Source organism: Strix uralensis, unplaced genomic scaffold (genome assembly GCF_047716275.1).
Source record: "Strix uralensis isolate ZFMK-TIS-50842 unplaced genomic scaffold, bStrUra1 scaffold_226, whole genome shotgun sequence".
NCBI lineage: Eukaryota > Metazoa > Chordata > Aves > Strigiformes > Strigidae > Strix > Strix uralensis.
Window position 1 is genome coordinate 20,648 of NW_027436833.1, and position 17,657 is coordinate 38,304.

At 47.0% G+C, this 17,657-nt stretch overlaps 1 protein-coding gene across 1 annotated transcript; it reads right to left on the reverse strand.

Annotated features, from left to right (window-relative positions):
* Positions 1-4,521: 4,521 nt before the first annotated feature.
* Positions 4,522-8,900, reverse strand: LOC141938649 (uncharacterized). Its single transcript, XM_074857574.1, has 2 exons — positions 8,819-8,900; positions 4,522-6,004 (listed from the first exon to the last, which is right to left on the reverse strand). Exons 1-2 carry the CDS (start codon positions 8,858-8,860, stop codon positions 4,862-4,864), a joined length of 1,185 nt encoding a protein of 394 aa, XP_074713675.1. The 5' UTR covers positions 8,861-8,900; the 3' UTR covers positions 4,522-4,861.
* Positions 8,901-17,657: the final 8,757 nt, after the last annotated feature.

The window sequence follows — 17,657 nt, forward strand, 5'->3', positions numbered from 1 at the left end:
TCGCTTTTGTGCAGAAAACAGTAACACTTGTTCAGAACGAAAGAAAGCACAGAGCCCCAGATTTTATGTTGTCCTGGAGAGCTTGCAGAGCACTGGGGAAAGGCAGGCAGAGAATTCCCTGCTAGCACCTTCTCTGTGCCTGGGAAGCACAAGTGTTCACATTGCTTCGCAGAATCGCTTTTGTGCAGAAAACAGTAACACTTGTTCAGAACGAAAGAAAGCACAGAGCCCCAGATTTTATGTTGTCCTGGAAGCTTGCAGAGCACTGGGGAAAGGCAGGCAGAGAATTCCCTGCTAGCACCTTCTCTGTGCCTGGGAAGCACAAGTGTTCACATTGCTTCGCAGAATCGCTTTTGTGCAGAAAACAGTAACACTTGTTCAGAACGAAAGAAAGCACAGAGCCCCAGATTTTATGTTGTCCTGGAGTGCTTACAGAGCTCTAAGGAAAGGCAGGCAGAGAATTCCCTGCTAGCACCTTCTCTGTGCCTGTTCACATTGCTTCGCAGAATCGCTTTTGTGCAGAAAACAGTAACACTTGTTCAGAACGAAAGAAAGCACAGAGCACCAGATTTTATGTTGTCCTGGAGAGCTTGCAGAGCACTGGGGAAAGGCAGGCAGAGAATTCCCTGCTAGCACCTTCTCTGTGCCTGGGAAGCACAAGTGTTCACATTGCTTCGCAGAATCGCTTTTGTGCAGAAAACAGTAACACTTGTTCAGAACGAAAGAAAGCACAGAGCACCAGATTTTATGTTGTCCTGGAGAGCTTGCAGAGCACTGGGGAAAGGCAGGCAGAGAATTCCCTGCTAGCACCTTCTCTGTGCCTGGGAAGCACAAGTGTTCACATTGCTTCGCAGAATCGCTTTTGTGCAGAAAACAGTAACACTTGTTCAGAACGAAAGAAAGCACAGAGCCCCAGATTTTATGTTGTCCTGGAGAGCTTGCAGAGCACTGGGGAAAGGCAGGCAGAGAATTCCCTGCTAGCACCTTCTCTGTGCCTGGGAAGCAGAAGTGTTCACATTGCTTCGCAGAATCGCTTTTGTGCAGAAAACAGTAACACTTGTTCAGAACGAAAGAAAGCACAGAGCCCCAGATTTTATGTTGTCCTGGAGAGCTTGCAGAGCACTGGGGAAAGGCAGGCAGAGAATTCCCTGCTAGCACCTTCTCTGTGCCTGGGAAGCAGAAGTGTTCACATTGCTTCGCAGAATCGCTTTTGTGCAGAAAACAGTAACACTTGTTCAGAACGAAAGAAAGCACAGAGCCCCAGATTTGCTGTTGTCCTGGAGAGCTTGCAGAGCACTGGGGAAAGGCAGGCAGAGAATTCCCTGCTAGCACCTTCTCTGTGCCTGGGAAGCACAAGTGTTCACATTGCTTCGCAGAATCGCTTTTGTGCAGAAAACAGTAACACTTGTTCAGAACGAAAGAAAGCACAGAGCCCCAGAATTTATGTTGTCCTGGAGAGCTTGCAGAGCACTGGGGAAAGGCAGGCAGAGAATTCCCTGCTAGCACCTTCTCTGTGCCTGGGAAGCACAAGTGTTCACATTGCTTGGCAGAATCGCTTTTGTGCAGAAAACAGTAACACTTGTTCAGAATGAAAGAAAGCACAGAACCCCAGATTTTATGTTGTCCTGGAGAGCTTGCAGAGCACTGGGGAAAGGCAGGCAGAGAATTCCCTGCTAGCACCTTCTCTGTGCCTGGGAAGCAGAAGTGTTCACATTGCTTCGCAGAATCGCTTTTGTGCAGAAAACAGTAACACTTGTTCAGAATGAAAGAAAGCACAGAGCCCCAGATTTTATGTTGTCCTGGAGAGCTTGCAGAGCACTGGGGAAAGGCAGGCAGAGAATTCCCTGCTAGCACCTTCTCTGTGCCTGGGAAGCAGAAGTGTTCACATTGCTTCGCAGAATCGCTTTTGTGCAGAAAACAGTAACACTTGTTCAGAACGAAAGAAAGCACAGAGCCCCAGATTTGCTGTTGTCCTGGAGAGCTTGCAGAGCACTGGGGAAAGGCAGGCAGAGAATTCCCTGCTAGCACCTTCTCTGTGCCTGGGAAGCAGAAGTGTTCACATTACTTCGCAGAATCGCTTTTGTGCAGAAAACAGTAACACTTGTTCAGAACGAAAGAAAGCACAGAGCCCCAGATTTTATGTTGTTCTGGGGAGCTTGCAGAGCACTGGGGAAAGGCAGGCAGAGAATTCCCTGCTAGCACCTTCTCTGTGCCTGGGAAGCAGAAGTGTTCACATTGCTTCGCAGAATCGCTTTTGTGCAGAAAACAGTAACACTTGTTCAGAACGAAAGAAAGCACAGAGCCCCAGATTTGCTGTTGTCCTGGAGAGCTTGCAGAGCACTGGGGAAAGGCAGGCAGAGAATTCCCTGCTAGCACCTTCTCTGTGCCTGTTCACTTTTCTTCGCAGAATCGCTTTTGTGCAGAAAACAGTAACACTTATTCAGAACGAAAGAAAGCACAGAGCCCCAGATTTTATGTTGTCCTGGAGAGCTTGCAGAGCACTGGGGAAAGGCAGGCAGAGAATTCCCTGCTAGCACCTTCTCTGTGCGTGGGAAGCAGAAGTGTTCACATTGCTTTGCAGAATCGCTTTTGTGCAGAAAACAGTAACACTTGTTCAGAACGAAAGAAAGCACAGAGCCCCAGATTTTATGTTGTCCTGGAGAGCTTGCAGAGCACTGGGGAAAGGCAGGCAGAGAATTCCCTGCTAGCACCTTCTCTGTGCCTGGGAAGCACAAGTGTTCACATTGCTTCGCAGAATCGCTTTTGTGCAGAAAACAGTAACACTTGTTCAGAACGAAAGAAAGCACAGAGCCCCAGATTTTATGTTGTCCTGGAGAGCTTACAGAGCACTAAGGAAAGGCAGGCAGAGAATTCCCTGCTAGCACCTTCTCTGTGCCTGTTCACATTGCTTCGCAGAATCGCTTTTGTGCAGAAAACAGTAACACTTGTTCAGAACGAAAGAAAGCACAGAGCCCCAGATTTTATGTTGTCCTGGAGAGCTTGCAGAGCACTGGGGAAAGGCAGGCAGAGAATTCCCTGCTAGCACCTTCTCTGTGCCTGGGAAGCACAAGTGTTCACATTGCTTCGCAGAATCGCTTTTGTGCAGAAAACAGTAACACTTGTTCAGAATGAAAGAAAGCACAGAACCCCAGATTTTATGTTGTCCTGGAGAGCTTGCAGAGCACTGAGGAAAGGCAGGCAGAGAATTCCCTGCTAGCACCTTCTCTGTGCCTGGGAAGCACAAGTGTTCACATTGCTTCGCAGAATCGCTTTTGTGCAGAAAACAGTAACACTTGTTCAGAACGAAAGAAAGCACAGAGCCCCAGATTTTATGTTGTCCTGGAGAGCTTGCAGAGCACTGGGGAAAGGCAGGCAGAGAATTCCCTGCTAGCACCTTCTCTGTGCCTGGGAAGCAGAAGTGTTCACATTGCTTCGCAGAATCGCTTTTGTGCAGAAAACAGTAACACTTGTTCAGAACGAAAGAAAGCACAGAGCCCCAGATTTGCTGTTGTCCTGGAGAGCTTGCAGAGCACTAAGGAAAGGCAGGCAGAGAATTCCCTGCTAGCACCTTCTCTGTGCCTGTTCACATTGCTTCGCAGAATCGCTTTTGTGCAGAAAACAGTAACACTTGTTCAGAATGAAAGAAAGCACAGAACCCCAGATTTTATGTTGTCCTGGAGTGCTTGCAGAGCACTGAGGAAAGGCAGGCAGAGAATTCCCTGCTAGCACCTTCTCTGTGCCTGTTCACATTGCTTCGCAGAATCGCTTTTGTGCAGAAAACAGTAACACTTGTTCAGAACGAAAGAAAGCACAGAGCCCCAGATTTTATGTTGTCCTGGAGAGCTTGCAGAGCACTGGGGAAAGGCAGGCAGAGAATTCCCTGCTAGCACCTTCTCTGTGCCTGGGAAGCACAAGTGTTCACATTGCTTCGCAGAATCGCTTTTGTGCAGAAAACAGTAACACTTGTTCAGAACGAAAGAAAGCACAGAGCCCCAGATTTTATGTTGTCCTGGAGAGCTTGCAGAGCACTGGGGAAAGGCAGGCAGAGAATTCCCTGCTAGCACCTTCTCTGTGCCTGGGAAGCACAAGTGTTCACATTGCTTCGCAGAATCGCTTTTGTGCAGAAAACAGTAACACTTGTTCAGAACGAAAGAAAGCACAGAGCCCCAGATTTTATGTTGTCCTGGAGAGCTTGCAGAGCACTGGGGAAAGGCAGGCAGAGAATTCCCTGCTAGCACCTTCTCTGTGCCTGGGAAGCAGAAGTGTTCACATTGCTTTGCAGAATCGCTTTTGTGCAGAAAACAGTAACACTTGTTCAGAATGAAAGAAAGCACAGAGCCCCAGATTTTATGTTGTCCTGGAGAGCTTGCAGAGCACTGGGGAAAGGCAGGCAGAGAATTCCCTGCTAGCACCTTCTCTGTGCCTGGGAAGCAGAAGTTTGTCGCAGTTGAGACGGACACGACAAACATCAGATTGTGTGAAAGCGACCAAAATGGCTGCAAAAGCCCCTTTATTGTTTTAACAAGCTTTTTTATAACCTTCTTCAAAGTAGGTGTTCATACAGGATTGGTTTACTTTAGTAACTAACAGTTCACGATTGGGTGATAGTTTCTCGCCTGAATCGTCAGGACAGTTCTTCTTATCTTAGTTCTCTAATCTTGTTTCCATGGCACTTCTCGGGACTTTCTGGCCTCTCATGGATACACTGGAATGTCTTCAAGGTTAAATTCTTCTTCAGTTAGACTAGAGGCAGACCCGCTGCCTCCCCCGACAATTCCCCCTTTTTGTATTTGTGCTAGAAATATTGCAGAAGCAGTCTTCTGCAGGGCCCTTTGCAGAAGACTGACAAGACATGGCAACATCAAAGCACAGTCACAATTACCAAGATCATGACCCCCACAGTTTTGACCAGAGATATCAACCATCCAGAAAGTCCCCATCCTTTAAACATCCTTGTAAGCCAATCCAATCCGTCCTCTTCTGTTAGACGCCTCACACCATCCTTCAGCTGCTGTATACTTTTAAAAATAGATTCTGAGTGGTCAGACAAATTCATGCAACACATTCCTTCAAAATCTTCACATCCATGTCCTTGCGCTAAAAGCAAAAAGTCAATTGCAGCCCTGTTCTGTAAAGTAGCATGTCTAACACTATCAACATCAGTTAAAAGGCCACTTAAAGCTAAAGAAGTAGCATTAGTCTGTTTGCTAAGCCAACATCCCAACTTATTCAAAGTCGTTAAGGCATTTGCAACACCAACTCCTGGTGCCAATATGGAGGCCGTTATGATCTGGCCTGGATTCCAGAATTCAACGTTATCTCGACAAGAACTTTCAAACCGATGAACGGTCCTTGGGACTCGCTTATGTTTTCGAGTCATATTCAGAATCATTGACACATTTGGTGTTAATAACGTGAGGCGTCTGAGGCTACACGGGCCTCCATTCAGTTTAGATGGAACGCCTCCCCAGGCACGATCTCCACAGATTAGAAACACACCAGGAGGTAATGCAAGAGGAACAGCAAAAGATCGTGAGATGTTAGTCGAAGTATAATTGCACCAAGCAGTTGAATTATGATAAGCAGCATTAGTTGCATTCACATTTTGCCCTCTCCGTGTGGTGTTATAGGAGTAATTAAAAAACACACAAGCATCCATTATAACAGAGCCTAGCAACTCTAGCTCTTGGGGTTCTTGCGTAACCTGTGGAAGGTGACTATATACACCATCCCAATTATCTGTACAATTTTTTGAAGAGTTGCAAAGAGAGAAAGCCTGAAGGGTTTGTGGGATTGGCCATGTGTCTACTGGCACTCCCACCAAACAGGTGGAGAATGGATTTTCCGGGTTCGCAGTAGAAAGGCACAAGGTTTCTTGATGTGTCATATTTGCCAAAGTTACCCAGATATTCTGCTTGGGTTGTGGAACTACCCATCCTTCAGCCTGATGCAGGTTCCAGCACAGGCCGAACACACCGAGCAGGAACCCAGCGAGGGCCGGCATCTGTAGAGACACAAGCATAACCCCTGCCCCAGGTTAATAATTCACATGGTCCACTCCACTGGCCAGTAATTAGATCTCTAACATGCACTTTGATGTCTTTTTGCAAATCCTGTTTTGAAAAAAGAGAAGAGAAATGCTGAAAAAGAGGAGGTAAAGAAGAATTATCCCCGTAATGGAGAAAGTTAAGAACATAAACTGCTTTATCTAAACATGCCTGTGGTGGTTCCCCAATCATTCCCCCTTTTTGTTTTTGAAGCTGCCGCTTCAACGTACTATGTGCACGCTCAACAATTGCTTGTCCTGTTGGGGAATGGGGAATTCCTGTAACATGAGTAACACCCCACAAATTAAAAAATGTTTGAACCTTCTGTGAAATGTATGCTGGGCCATTGTCCGTTTTTATTTGGCGTGGTACCCCAAGCATAGAGAAAGCCTTTTGGAAGTGTCGAACTACATCTTTTCCTGTCTCCCCGTTATGTGCTGTTGCTACTAAGGCATGAGAATAAGTATCAATGGAAACATGAACATACTTCTGTCGGCCAAATTCATTTATGTGAGTAACATCACTTTGCCAAATCTGTAAAGCCTGCATACCTCTGGGGTTAGTACCAAAATACACTGGTGTGTGAGTTCCTTGGCAGTCAGGGCAGGCGGCTACAATAGACCGAGCTTCCGCATGAGACAAGCCGAACTGCCGTCGTAAAGCTCGATATCCTTGGTGAAAAAATTGATGTGATAATACAGCTTGTTGCTTTATGTTAGGAACAGTATTAAGAGCCATAGCGGAAACAAGAGCATCCACTCTGGCATTACCTTCTGTATAAAATCCTGGTAAAGTGGTATGACTACGGATGTGCATGATAAAATAAGGTTCTGTCCGTAGTTGAATACTTTTCCAGAGTTCTAAAAGTACATCAAATAATAATTGATTGTCTGACATGGTCAAAACCACTTTGTCTAGTCTAGAAACTAAGTTAGCTACATACGCTGAGTCAGTTACAATATTTACAGGAACAGAAAAAATAGAAAAAACAACAGCCATTGCACGTAGCTCTACTACTTGTGGAGAACCATTTTGATATACTACTTTGTTGTTCCAGTTGTTGTTTTCATACCATACTACTGCTGCTTTACCTGTTTTTCCTGAGCCATCTGTAAAAACAGTAGGGCCGTTCACTGGTTCTGGGCGGCTTAAATTTTTTTGACCAAATGGTATTTCTCGAGCAAATTTCAGTAGTGGATGTGACGGCAGGTGATATGACACCTGTCCTTGAAAACCCGCCATGGCTGCCTGTAGTTCATAATTATTTGCCAAGCACCATTCAAAATACCAATTTTGAACAGGTAAAACAATCTTAGCTGGGTCACGCCCTGTTAGTTCTGTACATCGTTTTCTGGCTTTTATGATTACATCAGCAATAAGCTCAAACAGTCCAGGAGCAGTTTTTCGTGGTCGGAATGACAGAAACATCCATTCTAGAATGTGCAGTGGGTCATCCCACTCAGAATTCCACTGCACCAAAGCACCAAATGGTACAGTTTTGTCAATTAGTACAAAGAGTTGCACCAATTGAGACAGATCTATTCGAGAAACAAATTTCTCGTGTATAGATCGTTCCACCATGTGAATTACCTTTAATGCTTCCTCAGTTAATACTCTGGGTTCTGTTGGATCATTGGAATTTTTTAATAATTCCAATAAAGGTTGCAGTTGTGAATTGGTCAGTCCGAGATAGGGTCTAATCCAATTCAGAGATCCCATTAACTTCTGTACATCATTAAGGGTTTTAACTTCAAGGTTAAGTTTCACAGGTTGAGGCATTACCTGCCTACCTGTGACTGTTAGTCCTAAATACTTCCAGGGTTCTACTTTCTGCACCTTTTCAGGGGCGATAACTAATCCATAGTGTTGTAATGAATTTCTAGTCACATTCTCCATGTCATTCAACTGCTCCTTGTTGTTTGATGCTAACAGGATGTCATCCATGTAATGGTAACAATAACTGGTAGGGAATCTTTCCCTTACAGGTGACAAAGCTTGTGCCACAAACCATTGACAAATTGTTGGTGAATTTTTCATGCCCTGCGGCAGAACTTTCCATTGATATCTTTTTGCAGGTTCTGCATGATTGACAGAAGGCACAGAGAATGCAAATTTTTCTCTGTCTTGAAAGGCTAATGGTATTGTAAAAAAACAATCCTTGAGATCCATGACAATGATTTCCCAATCTTGAGGGATCATGGCCGGTGAAGGCATGCCTGGTTGTAGAGCCCCCATCGTGGCCATGACAGCATTGATCTGCCGCAGGTCATGCAAAAATCGCCATTTTCCTGATTTCTTTTTTATCACAAACACTGGAGTATTCCAGGGGCTCTGAGAGGGTTCAATGTGTCCAGCAGCTAGCTGTTCTGCCACCAATTCTTGCAGGGCCTTTAATTTCTCCATTGGTAGGGGCCACTGATCCACCCACACAGGGTTATTCGTTAACCAAGTTAAAACAAGCGTGGGTTGCCTAACACCCTGCAGCACAGTGGCCCCCGTTAAAAATCCGTAGTAATCTTCACCCCCCACTGTGACAAGCAATCTCTCCCCCATAGATTGAGGGGAGCTGCTGTCACATATGGTTTAACGACTGCTTGTTGGCCCTCAGGATTGGTGATCAGAATTGCCGTAGCTGCTGTTCTTGCTCGTGCGGAGCCTCCCAGCCCCACTACCCCTGTGTCCACATCCTCTGTTGGCCAGGTGGATGGCCACAGATAGTTAGAAATAATAGTCACATCGGCGCCCGTATCTAGGAGCCCCGCAAGCCTTACTGTAGTCGGTGAATGTCCATGATTTGACAGCGTGCACGTCATATGTGGTCGAGATGATGAGACAGTCTGAGACCAGCACACTTGAGGGGGCCCTGTAGAACCGAAGCCTCCATCGCCTCGCAGTCGCTGTTCTGCTTTTGGGACACAACTCAAAAAAGGAACAAGTTGAGCGAGACGAGTACCTTTTGGAATCGTAACAGGTGGATAAAGGGTCGAAACTAATGCACAAATTTGACCCGTAAAGTCAGCATCAATGACTCCCACATGCACGATTAATCCGTTTAAGGTGCTATTTGATCTTCCTATAAGTAACGCACTCAGTCCTCGTCCTATGGGACCCCTCGCCTCAAGAGGGACCTTAACAATGTCTTTTGTAGCTATAGTTATTGTGTCGGCTGTGGATACATCCAACCCTGCTGAGCCAGTAGTTGCGGCTGATAGCTGCTCACAGAGGGGATTTGACCTGTTGTCTGGAGGGGATTTGATGTCCTCGCGCGCCCTCTCGCGCTCTTCTTGTGGTTTCCCTGTATCGGTTGCCCGTTAGCATGAAACTTGGAACGACATTGTTTCGCGAAATGTCCCAATTTCCCACATTTATTGCAATTAGTTCCTGGTGGGACAGTCATGGGCTGCTTGCCTGCCGACCTTCTGTTCGGGCAATTTACTTTCATATGACCGTCTTTACCACATCCAAAGCATTTTCCTGTATTTCGCATGTTCATGGCAGTAGCTAAAGCCGCCATTTTATGTTCCACTGTACCAACCTTTGAACATGCGGCCACCATGTCAGGAATAGAAGGATCTCCTGGTAAAGACTGTATTATCTTTTGGCAGTCCTCATTAGCATTATCCTTTGCTAGCTGTTTGCATAACATTTGTCTTAACGTTTCATCTTCTACCTGTTTCTCCAATGCAGCAGATATTTTTTCTACAAATTGCAAAAAGGGTTCTTTAGGACCTTGCCGGATAGCAATATACTTCTGTTTTGGAGCTGCCATTTCCATGGTTCGCTTTAATGCTGTAATCCCTATGTGTTGTGCCTGTTCAAGGACAATCGGAGGCCACGTAGCTTGCAGCTGAGGGTTACTAAATGGTCCCTCGCCAAGCAAGGCGTCTTCTCCGAGCCCTAACCTCGGATCGTCTTGTGGCAGTCGAGCATTATTTTGTGCAGCTGCTCGTGCCATCTGCCTCCAAGTAGATTGAAACACTTGTAATTGTACTGGCTGAAACAGCACTTGTGCGAGATGTGTAACATCATATGGACACAACAAATCTGTGCTGATTATCCGAATAAGTTGCATCACCTCAGGAGAATTGATTCCAAATTTCTGTGCTTTATTCTGCAAATCCTGCACCACCTTCCAACTGATCGGATTGTGCTCATCATGCTCATTTGTGCCTGCAACAGCTTTATAAACAGGGAATGCACCATAAGCCTCTGCTGCTATATCTACAGGCTTTGGACATGCCGGGGTTGGAGAGTATGGGCTGAGGCGTTCAACCAGATCCCAGTTGCCAGCCTCAGCAGCATACTTTCTAACTCCCTCCCAAAATCGATCAGGGGACCTTGGAATTACAGTTACTGTGGATGGAGGGAGAGTCCATGGCTGGGCTTTCTTCACCATGGGTTTATCTGTGATATGTAGAGTTTGTAAAGCCGTGGTTAAAGCTTCTTCTCCCTCACTTTCATTTTCGCTCTCGCTCTCTGGCTCTGTGTTACCCGCCCTATTTTCCTCCTCGGGGGGGGCTGATGGAATCACCCCTTCTGCTGCTGCGCCGCTAGGGGCCGCCGCTGCACCACTAGGTGGGGGGGGCTCCTCATCGCCCCGCAAAATATTTAATGGTGGAGGAGGAGGAGGTGGGCGAGGGCGCGATCTGCTTTTGCCCGTGAGGGGTTTCCTGCCTGCTATTCCTGAGGCTGAGGTATCCACTGCCTTTGTCCCTTTGCCACAGTCCTCCCCGTCATTGTCTTCAGGTCGAATGTCTGTTAGTTTCCCATCAGAGGCCTCACGCTCTATCTTCCATTCCTTTAAGGTTTCACTCAATAAGCGCCATGTGGTTGCCAACTCACATGCCTCTTTTTGTCCTTTAGAGACCTCATCCAATATTTTCAATCCTACTGCTTGCCATGCACTCACACTGAATGCAGTAACTGTTGTGGCTTCAAAGCCTTGCATCTTACTCCATAGCAAAATCTTTTTCAGGCTTTGTTCTGAGGTTTTAACCCCCTTTCTTTTTAATAGGGCTTTCCAGGTAGACAAAATTGTCTCCTCTTCCTTTGTTAATGACTGCCCCATAATTACAGTCCCGTTCCCGGTGGCTCACCTTTTTAGGTGTCGAAGTTCAGGTCCGGACCAGGCAGATTCCCTCTGCTCTCAGCTACACCGGGCTCCGTCTCCGCGGCTCTTCCCGCCGCCGTTATACTTCTCCTTTAAATGACCACTTCGCTCTAATCACGTTGCTCTAATTTATCACGTTGCTCTAATTTATCACGTCGCTCTAATTTATCACGTCGCTCTAATTTATCACGTCGGGGTCACCATTTGTCGCAGTTGAGACGGACACGACAAACATCAGATTGTGTGAAAGCGACCAAAATGGCTGCAAAAGCCCCTTTATTGTTTTAACAAGCTTTTTTATAACCTTCTTCAAAGTAGGTGTTCATACAGGATTGGTTTACTTTAGTAACTAACAGTTCACGATTGGGTGATAGTTTCTCGCCTGAATCGTCAGGACAGTTCTTCTTATCTTAGTTCTCTAATCTTGTTTCCATGGCACTTCTCGGGACTTTCTGGCCTCTCATGGATACACTGGAATGTCTTCAAGGTTAAATTCTTCTTCAGTTAGACTAGAGGCAGACCCGCTGCCTCCCCCGACAGAAGTGTTCACATTGCTTCGCAGAATCGCTTTTGTGCAGAAAACAGTAACACTTGTTCAGAACGAAAGAAAGCACAGAGCCCCAGATTTTATGTTGTCCTGGAGAGCTTGCAGAGCGCTGGGGAAAGGCAGGCAGAGAATTCCCTGCTAGCACCTTCTCTGTGCCTGGGAAGCAGAAGTGTTCACATTGCTTCGCAGAATCGCTTTTGTGCAGAAAACAGTAACACTTGTTCAGAACGAAAGAAAGCACAGAGCCCCAGATTTTATGTTGTCCTGGAGAGCTTGCAGAGCACTGGGGAAAGGCAGGCAGAGAATTCCCTGCTAGCACCTTCTCTGTGCCTGGGAAGCACAAGTGTTCATATTGCTTCGCAGAATCGCTTTTGTGCAGAAAACAGTAACACTTGTTCAGAACGAAAGAAAGCACAGAGCCCCAGATTTTATGTTGTCCTGGAGAGCTTGCAGAGCACTGGGGAAAGGCAGGCAGAGAATTCCCTGCTAGCACCTTCTCTGTGCCTGGGAAGCACAAGTGTTCACATTGCTTCGCAGAATCGCTTTTGTGCAGAAAACAGTAACACTTGTTCAGAACGAAAGAAAGCACAGAGCCCCAGATTTTATGTTGTCCTGGAGAGCTTGCAGAGCACTGGGGAAAGGCAGGCAGAGAATTCCCTGCTAGCACCTTCTCTGTGCCTGGGCAGCAGAAGTGTTCACATTGCTTCGCAGAATCGCTTTTGTGCAGAAAACAGTAACACTTGTTCAGAACGAAAGAAAGCACAGAGCCCCAGATTTTATGTTGTCCTGGAGAGCTTGCAGAGCACTGGGGAAAGGCAGGCAGAGAATTCCCTGCTAGCACCTTCTCTGTGCCTGGGAAGCACAAGTGTTCATATTGCTTCGCAGAATCGCTTTTGTGCAGAAAACAGTAACACTTGTTCAGAACGAAAGAAAGCACAGAGCCCCAGATTTTATGTTGTCCTGGAGAGCTTGCAGAGCACTGGGGAAAGGCAGGCAGAGAATTCCCTGCTAGCACCTTCTCTGTGCCTGGGAAGCACAAGTGTTCACATTGCTTCGCAGAATCGCTTTTGTGCAGAAAACAGTAACAGTTGTTCAGAACGAAAGAAAGCACAGAGCCCCAGATTTTATGTTGTCCTGGAGAGCTTGCAGAGCACTGGGGAAAGGCAGGCAGAGAATTCCCTGCTAGCACCTTCTCTGTGCCTGGGCAGCAGAAGTGTTCACATTGCTTCGCAGAATCGCTTTTGTGCAGAAAACAGTAACACTTGTTCAGAACGAAAGAAAGCACAGAGCCCCAGATTTTATGTTGTCCTGGAGAGCTTGCAGAGCACTGGGGAAAGGCAGGCAGAGAATTCCCTGCTAGCACCTTCTCTGTGCCTGGGAAGCAGAAGTGTTCACATTGCTTTGCAGAATCGCTTTTGTGCAGAAAACAGTAACACTTGTTCAGAACGAAAGAAAGCACAGAGCCCCAGATTTTATGTTGTCCTGGAGAGCTTGCAGAGCACTGGGGAAAGGCAGGCAGAGAATTCCCTGCTAGCACCTTCTCTGTGCCTGGGAAGCACAAGTGTTCACATTGCTTCGCAGAATCGCTTTTGTGCAGAAAACAGTAACACTTGTTCAGAACGAAAGAAAGCACAGAGCACTAGATTTTATGTTGTCCTGGAGAGCTTGCAGAGCACTGGGGAAAGGCAGGCAGAGAATTCCCTGCTAGCACCTTCTCTGTGCCTGGGAAGCAGAAGTGTTCACATTGCTTCGCAGAATCGCTTTTGTGCAGAAAACAGTAACACTTGTTCAGAACGAAAGAAAGCACAGAGCCACAGATTTTATGTTGTCCTGGAGAGCTTGCAGAGCACTGGGGAAAGGCAGGCAGAGAATTCCCTGCTAGCACCTTCTCTGTGCCTGGGAAGCACAAGTGTTCACATTGCTTCGCAGAATCGCTTTTGTGCAGAAAACAGTAACACTTGTTCAGAACGAAAGAAAGCACAGAGCCCCAGATTTTATGTTGTCCTGGAGAGCTTGCAGAGCACTGGGGAAAGGCAGGCAGAGAATTCCCTGCTAGCACCTTCTCTGTGCCTGGGAAGCACAAGTGTTCACATTGCTTCGCAGAATCGCTTTTGTGCAGAAAACAGTAACACTTGTTCAGAACGAAAGAAAGCACAGAGCCCCAGATTTTATGTTGTCCTGGAGAGCTTGCAGAGCACTGGGGAAAGGCAGGCAGAGAATTCCCTGCTAGCACCTTCTCTGTGCCTGGGAAGCACAAGTGTTCACATTGCTTCGCAGAATCGCTTTTGTGCAGAAAACAGTAACACTTGTTCAGAACGAAAGAAAGCACAGAGCCCCAGATTTTATGTTGTCCTGGAGAGCTTGCAGAGCACTGGGGAAAGGCAGGCAGAGAATTCCCTGCTAGCACCTTCTCTGTGCCTGGGAAGCAGAAGTGTTCACATTGCTTCGCAGAATCGCTTTTGTGCAGAAAACAGTAACACTTGTTCAGAACGAAAGAAAGCACAGAGCCCCAGATTTTATGTTGTCCTGGAAGCTTGCAGAGCACTGGGGAAAGGCAGGCAGAGAATTCCCTGCTAGCACCTTCTCTGTGCCTGGGAAGCACAAGTGTTCACATTGCTTCGCAGAATCGCTTTTGTGCAGAAAACAGTAACACTTGTTCAGAACGAAAGAAAGCACAGAGCCCCAGATTTTATGTTGTCCTGGAGAGCTTACAGAGCACTAAGGAAAGGCAGGCAGAGAATTCCCTGCTAGCACCTTCTCTGTGCCTGTTCACATTGCTTCGCAGAATCGCTTTTGTGCAGAAAACAGTAACACTTGTTCAGAACGAAAGAAAGCACAGAGCACCAGATTTTATGTTGTCCTGGAGAGCTTGCAGAGCACTGGGGAAAGGCAGGCAGAGAATTCCCTGCTAGCACCTTCTCTGTGCCTGGGAAGCACAAGTGTTCACATTGCTTCGCAGAATCGCTTTTGTGCAGAAAACAGTAACACTTGTTCAGAATGAAAGAAAGCACAGAGCCCCAGATTTTATGTTGTCCTGGAGAGCTTGCAGAGCACTGGGGAAAGGCAGGCAGAGAATTCCCTGCTAGCACCTTCTCTGTGCCTGGGAAGCACAAGTGTTCACATTGCTTCGCAGAATCGCTTTTGTGCAGAAAACAGTAACACTTGTTCAGAACGAAAGAAAGCACAGAGCCCCAGATTTTATGTTGTCCTGGAGAGCTTGCAGAGCACTGGGGAAAGGCAGGCAGAGAATTCCCTGCTAGCACCTTCTCTGTGCCTGGGAAGCAGAAGTGTTCACATTGCTTCGCAGAATCGCTTTTGTGCAGAAAACAGTAACACTTGTTCAGAACGAAAGAAAGCACAGAGCCCCAGATTTTATGTTGTCCTGGAGAGCTTGCAGAGCACTGGGGAAAGGCAGGCAGAGAATTCCCTGCTAGCACCTTCTCTGTGCCTGTTCACATTGCTTCGCAGAATCGCTTTTGTGCAGAAAACAGTAACACTTGTTCAGAACGAAAGAAAGCACAGAGCCCCAGATTTTATGTTGTCCTGGAGAGCTTGCAGAGCACTGGGGAAAGGCAGGCAGAGAATTCCCTGCTAGCACCTTCTCTGTGCCTGGGAAGCAGAAGTGTTCACATTGCTTCGCAGAATCGCTTTTGTGCAGAAAACAGTAACACTTGTTCAGAACGAAAGAAAGCACAGAGCCCCAGATTTTATGTTGTCCTGGAGAGCTTGCAGAGCACTGGGGAAAGGCAGGCAGAGAATTCCCTGCTAGCACCTTCTCTGTGCCTGGGAAGCACAAGTGTTCACATTGCTTCGCAGAATCGCTTTTGTGCAGAAAACAGTAACACTTGTTCAGAATGAAAGAAAGCACAGAACCCCAGATTTTATGTTGTCCTGGAGAGCTTGCAGAGCACTAAGGAAAGGCAGGCAGAGAATTCCCTGCTAGCACCTTCTCTGTGCCTGTTCACATTGCTTCGCAGAATCGCTTTTGTGCAGAAAACAGTAACACTTGTTCAGAACGAAAGAAAGCACAGAGCCCCAGATTTGCTGTTGTCCTGGAGAGCTTGCAGAGCACTGGGGAAAGGCAGGCAGAGAATTCCCTGCTAGCACCTTCTCTGTGCCTGGGAAGCACAAGTGTTCACATTGCTTCGCAGAATCGCTTTTGTGCAGAAAACAGTAACACTTGTTCAGAACGAAAGAAAGCACAGAGCCCCAGATTTTATGTTGTCCTGGAGAGCTTGCAGAGCACTGGGGAAAGGCAGGCAGAGAATTCCCTGCTAGCACCTTCTCTGTGCCTGGGAAGCACAAGTGTTCACATTGCTTCGCAGAATCGCTTTTGTGCAGAAAACAGTAACACTTGTTCAGAACGAAAGAAAGCACAGAGCCCCAGATTTGCTGTTGTCCTGGAGAGCTTGCAGAGCACTGGGGAAAGGCAGGCAGAGAATTCCCTGCTAGCACCTTCTCTGTGCGTGGGAAGCAGAAGTGTTCACATTGCTTCGCAGAATCGCTTTTGTGCAGAAAACAGTAACACTTGTTCAGAACGAAAGAAAGCACAGAGCCCCAGATTTTATGTTGTTCTGGGGAGCTTGCAGAGCACTGGGGAAAGGCAGGCAGAGAATTCCCTGCTAGCACCTTCTCTGTGCCTGGGAAGCACAAGTGTTCACATTGCTTCGCAGAATCGCTTTTGTGCAGAAAACAGTAACACTTGTTCAGAACGAAAGAAAGCACAGAGCCCCAGATTTTATGTTGTCCTGGAGAGCTTACAGAGCACTAAGGAAAGGCAGGCAGAGAATTCCCTGCTAGCACCTTCTCTGTGCCTGTTCACATTGCTTCGCAGAATCGCTTTTGTGCAGAAAACAGTAACACTTGTTCAGAATGAAAGAAAGCACAGAGCCCCAGATTTTATGTTGTCCTGGAGAGCTTGCAGAGCACTGGGGAAAGGCAGGCAGAGAATTCCCTGCTAGCACCTTCTCTGTGCCTGGGAAGCAGAAGTGTTCACATTGCTTCGCAGAATCGCTTTTGTGCAGAAAACAGTAACACTTGTTCAGAACGAAAGAAAGCACAGAGCCCCAGATTTTATGTTGTCCTGGAGAGCTTGCAGAGCACTGGGGAAAGGCAGGCAGAGAATTCCCTGCTAGCACCTTCTCTGTGCCTGGGAAGCAGAAGTGTTCACATTGCTTCGCAGAATCGCTTTTGTGCAGAAAACAGTAACACTTGTTCAGAACGAAAGAAAGCACAGAGCCCCAGATTTTATGTTGTCCTGGAGAGCTTGCAGAGCACTGGGGAAAGGCAGGCAGAGAATTCCCTGCTAGCACCTTCTCTGTGCCTGGGAAGCACAAGTGTTCACATTGCTTCGCAGAATCGCTTTTGTGCAGAAAACAGTAACACTTGTTCAGAATGAAAGAAAGCACAGAGCCCCAGATTTTATGTTGTCCTGGAGAGCTTGCAGAGCACTAAGGAAAGGCAGGCAGAGAATTCCCTGCTAGCACCTTCTCTGTGCCTGTTCACATTGCTTCGCAGAATCGCTTTTGTGCAGAAAACAGTAACACTTGTTCAGAACGAAAGAAAGCACAGAGCCCCAGATTTGCTGTTGTCCTGGAGAGCTTGCAGAGCACTGGGGAAAGGCAGGCAGAGAATTCCCTGGTAGCACCTTCTCTGTGCCTGGGAAGCAGAAGTGTTCACATTGCTTCGCAGAATCGCTTTTGTGCAGAAAACAGTAACACTTGTTCAGAACGAAAGAAAGCACAGAGCCCCAGATTTTATGTTGTTCTGGGGAGCTTGCAGAGCACTGGGGAAAGGCAGGCAGAGAATTCCCTGCTAGCACCTTCTCTGTGCCTGGGAAGCAGAAGTGTTCACATTGCTTGGCAGAATCGCTTTTGTGCAGAAAACAGTAACACTTGTTCAGAACGAAAGAAAGCACAGAGCCCCAGATTTGCTGTTGTCCTGGAGAGCTTGC

Excerpts from the sequence above, each read along its gene's own strand:
- LOC141938649 (XM_074857574.1), bottom strand. The coding sequence starts at position 8,860 with ATGACGTGCACGCTGTCAAATCATGGACATTCACCGACTACA. Across the intron at positions 6,005-8,818 it reads ATGGACATTCACCGACTACA|ATGCCGGCCCTCGCTGGGTT; the intron begins GTAAGGCTTGCG and ends GTGTCTCTACAG.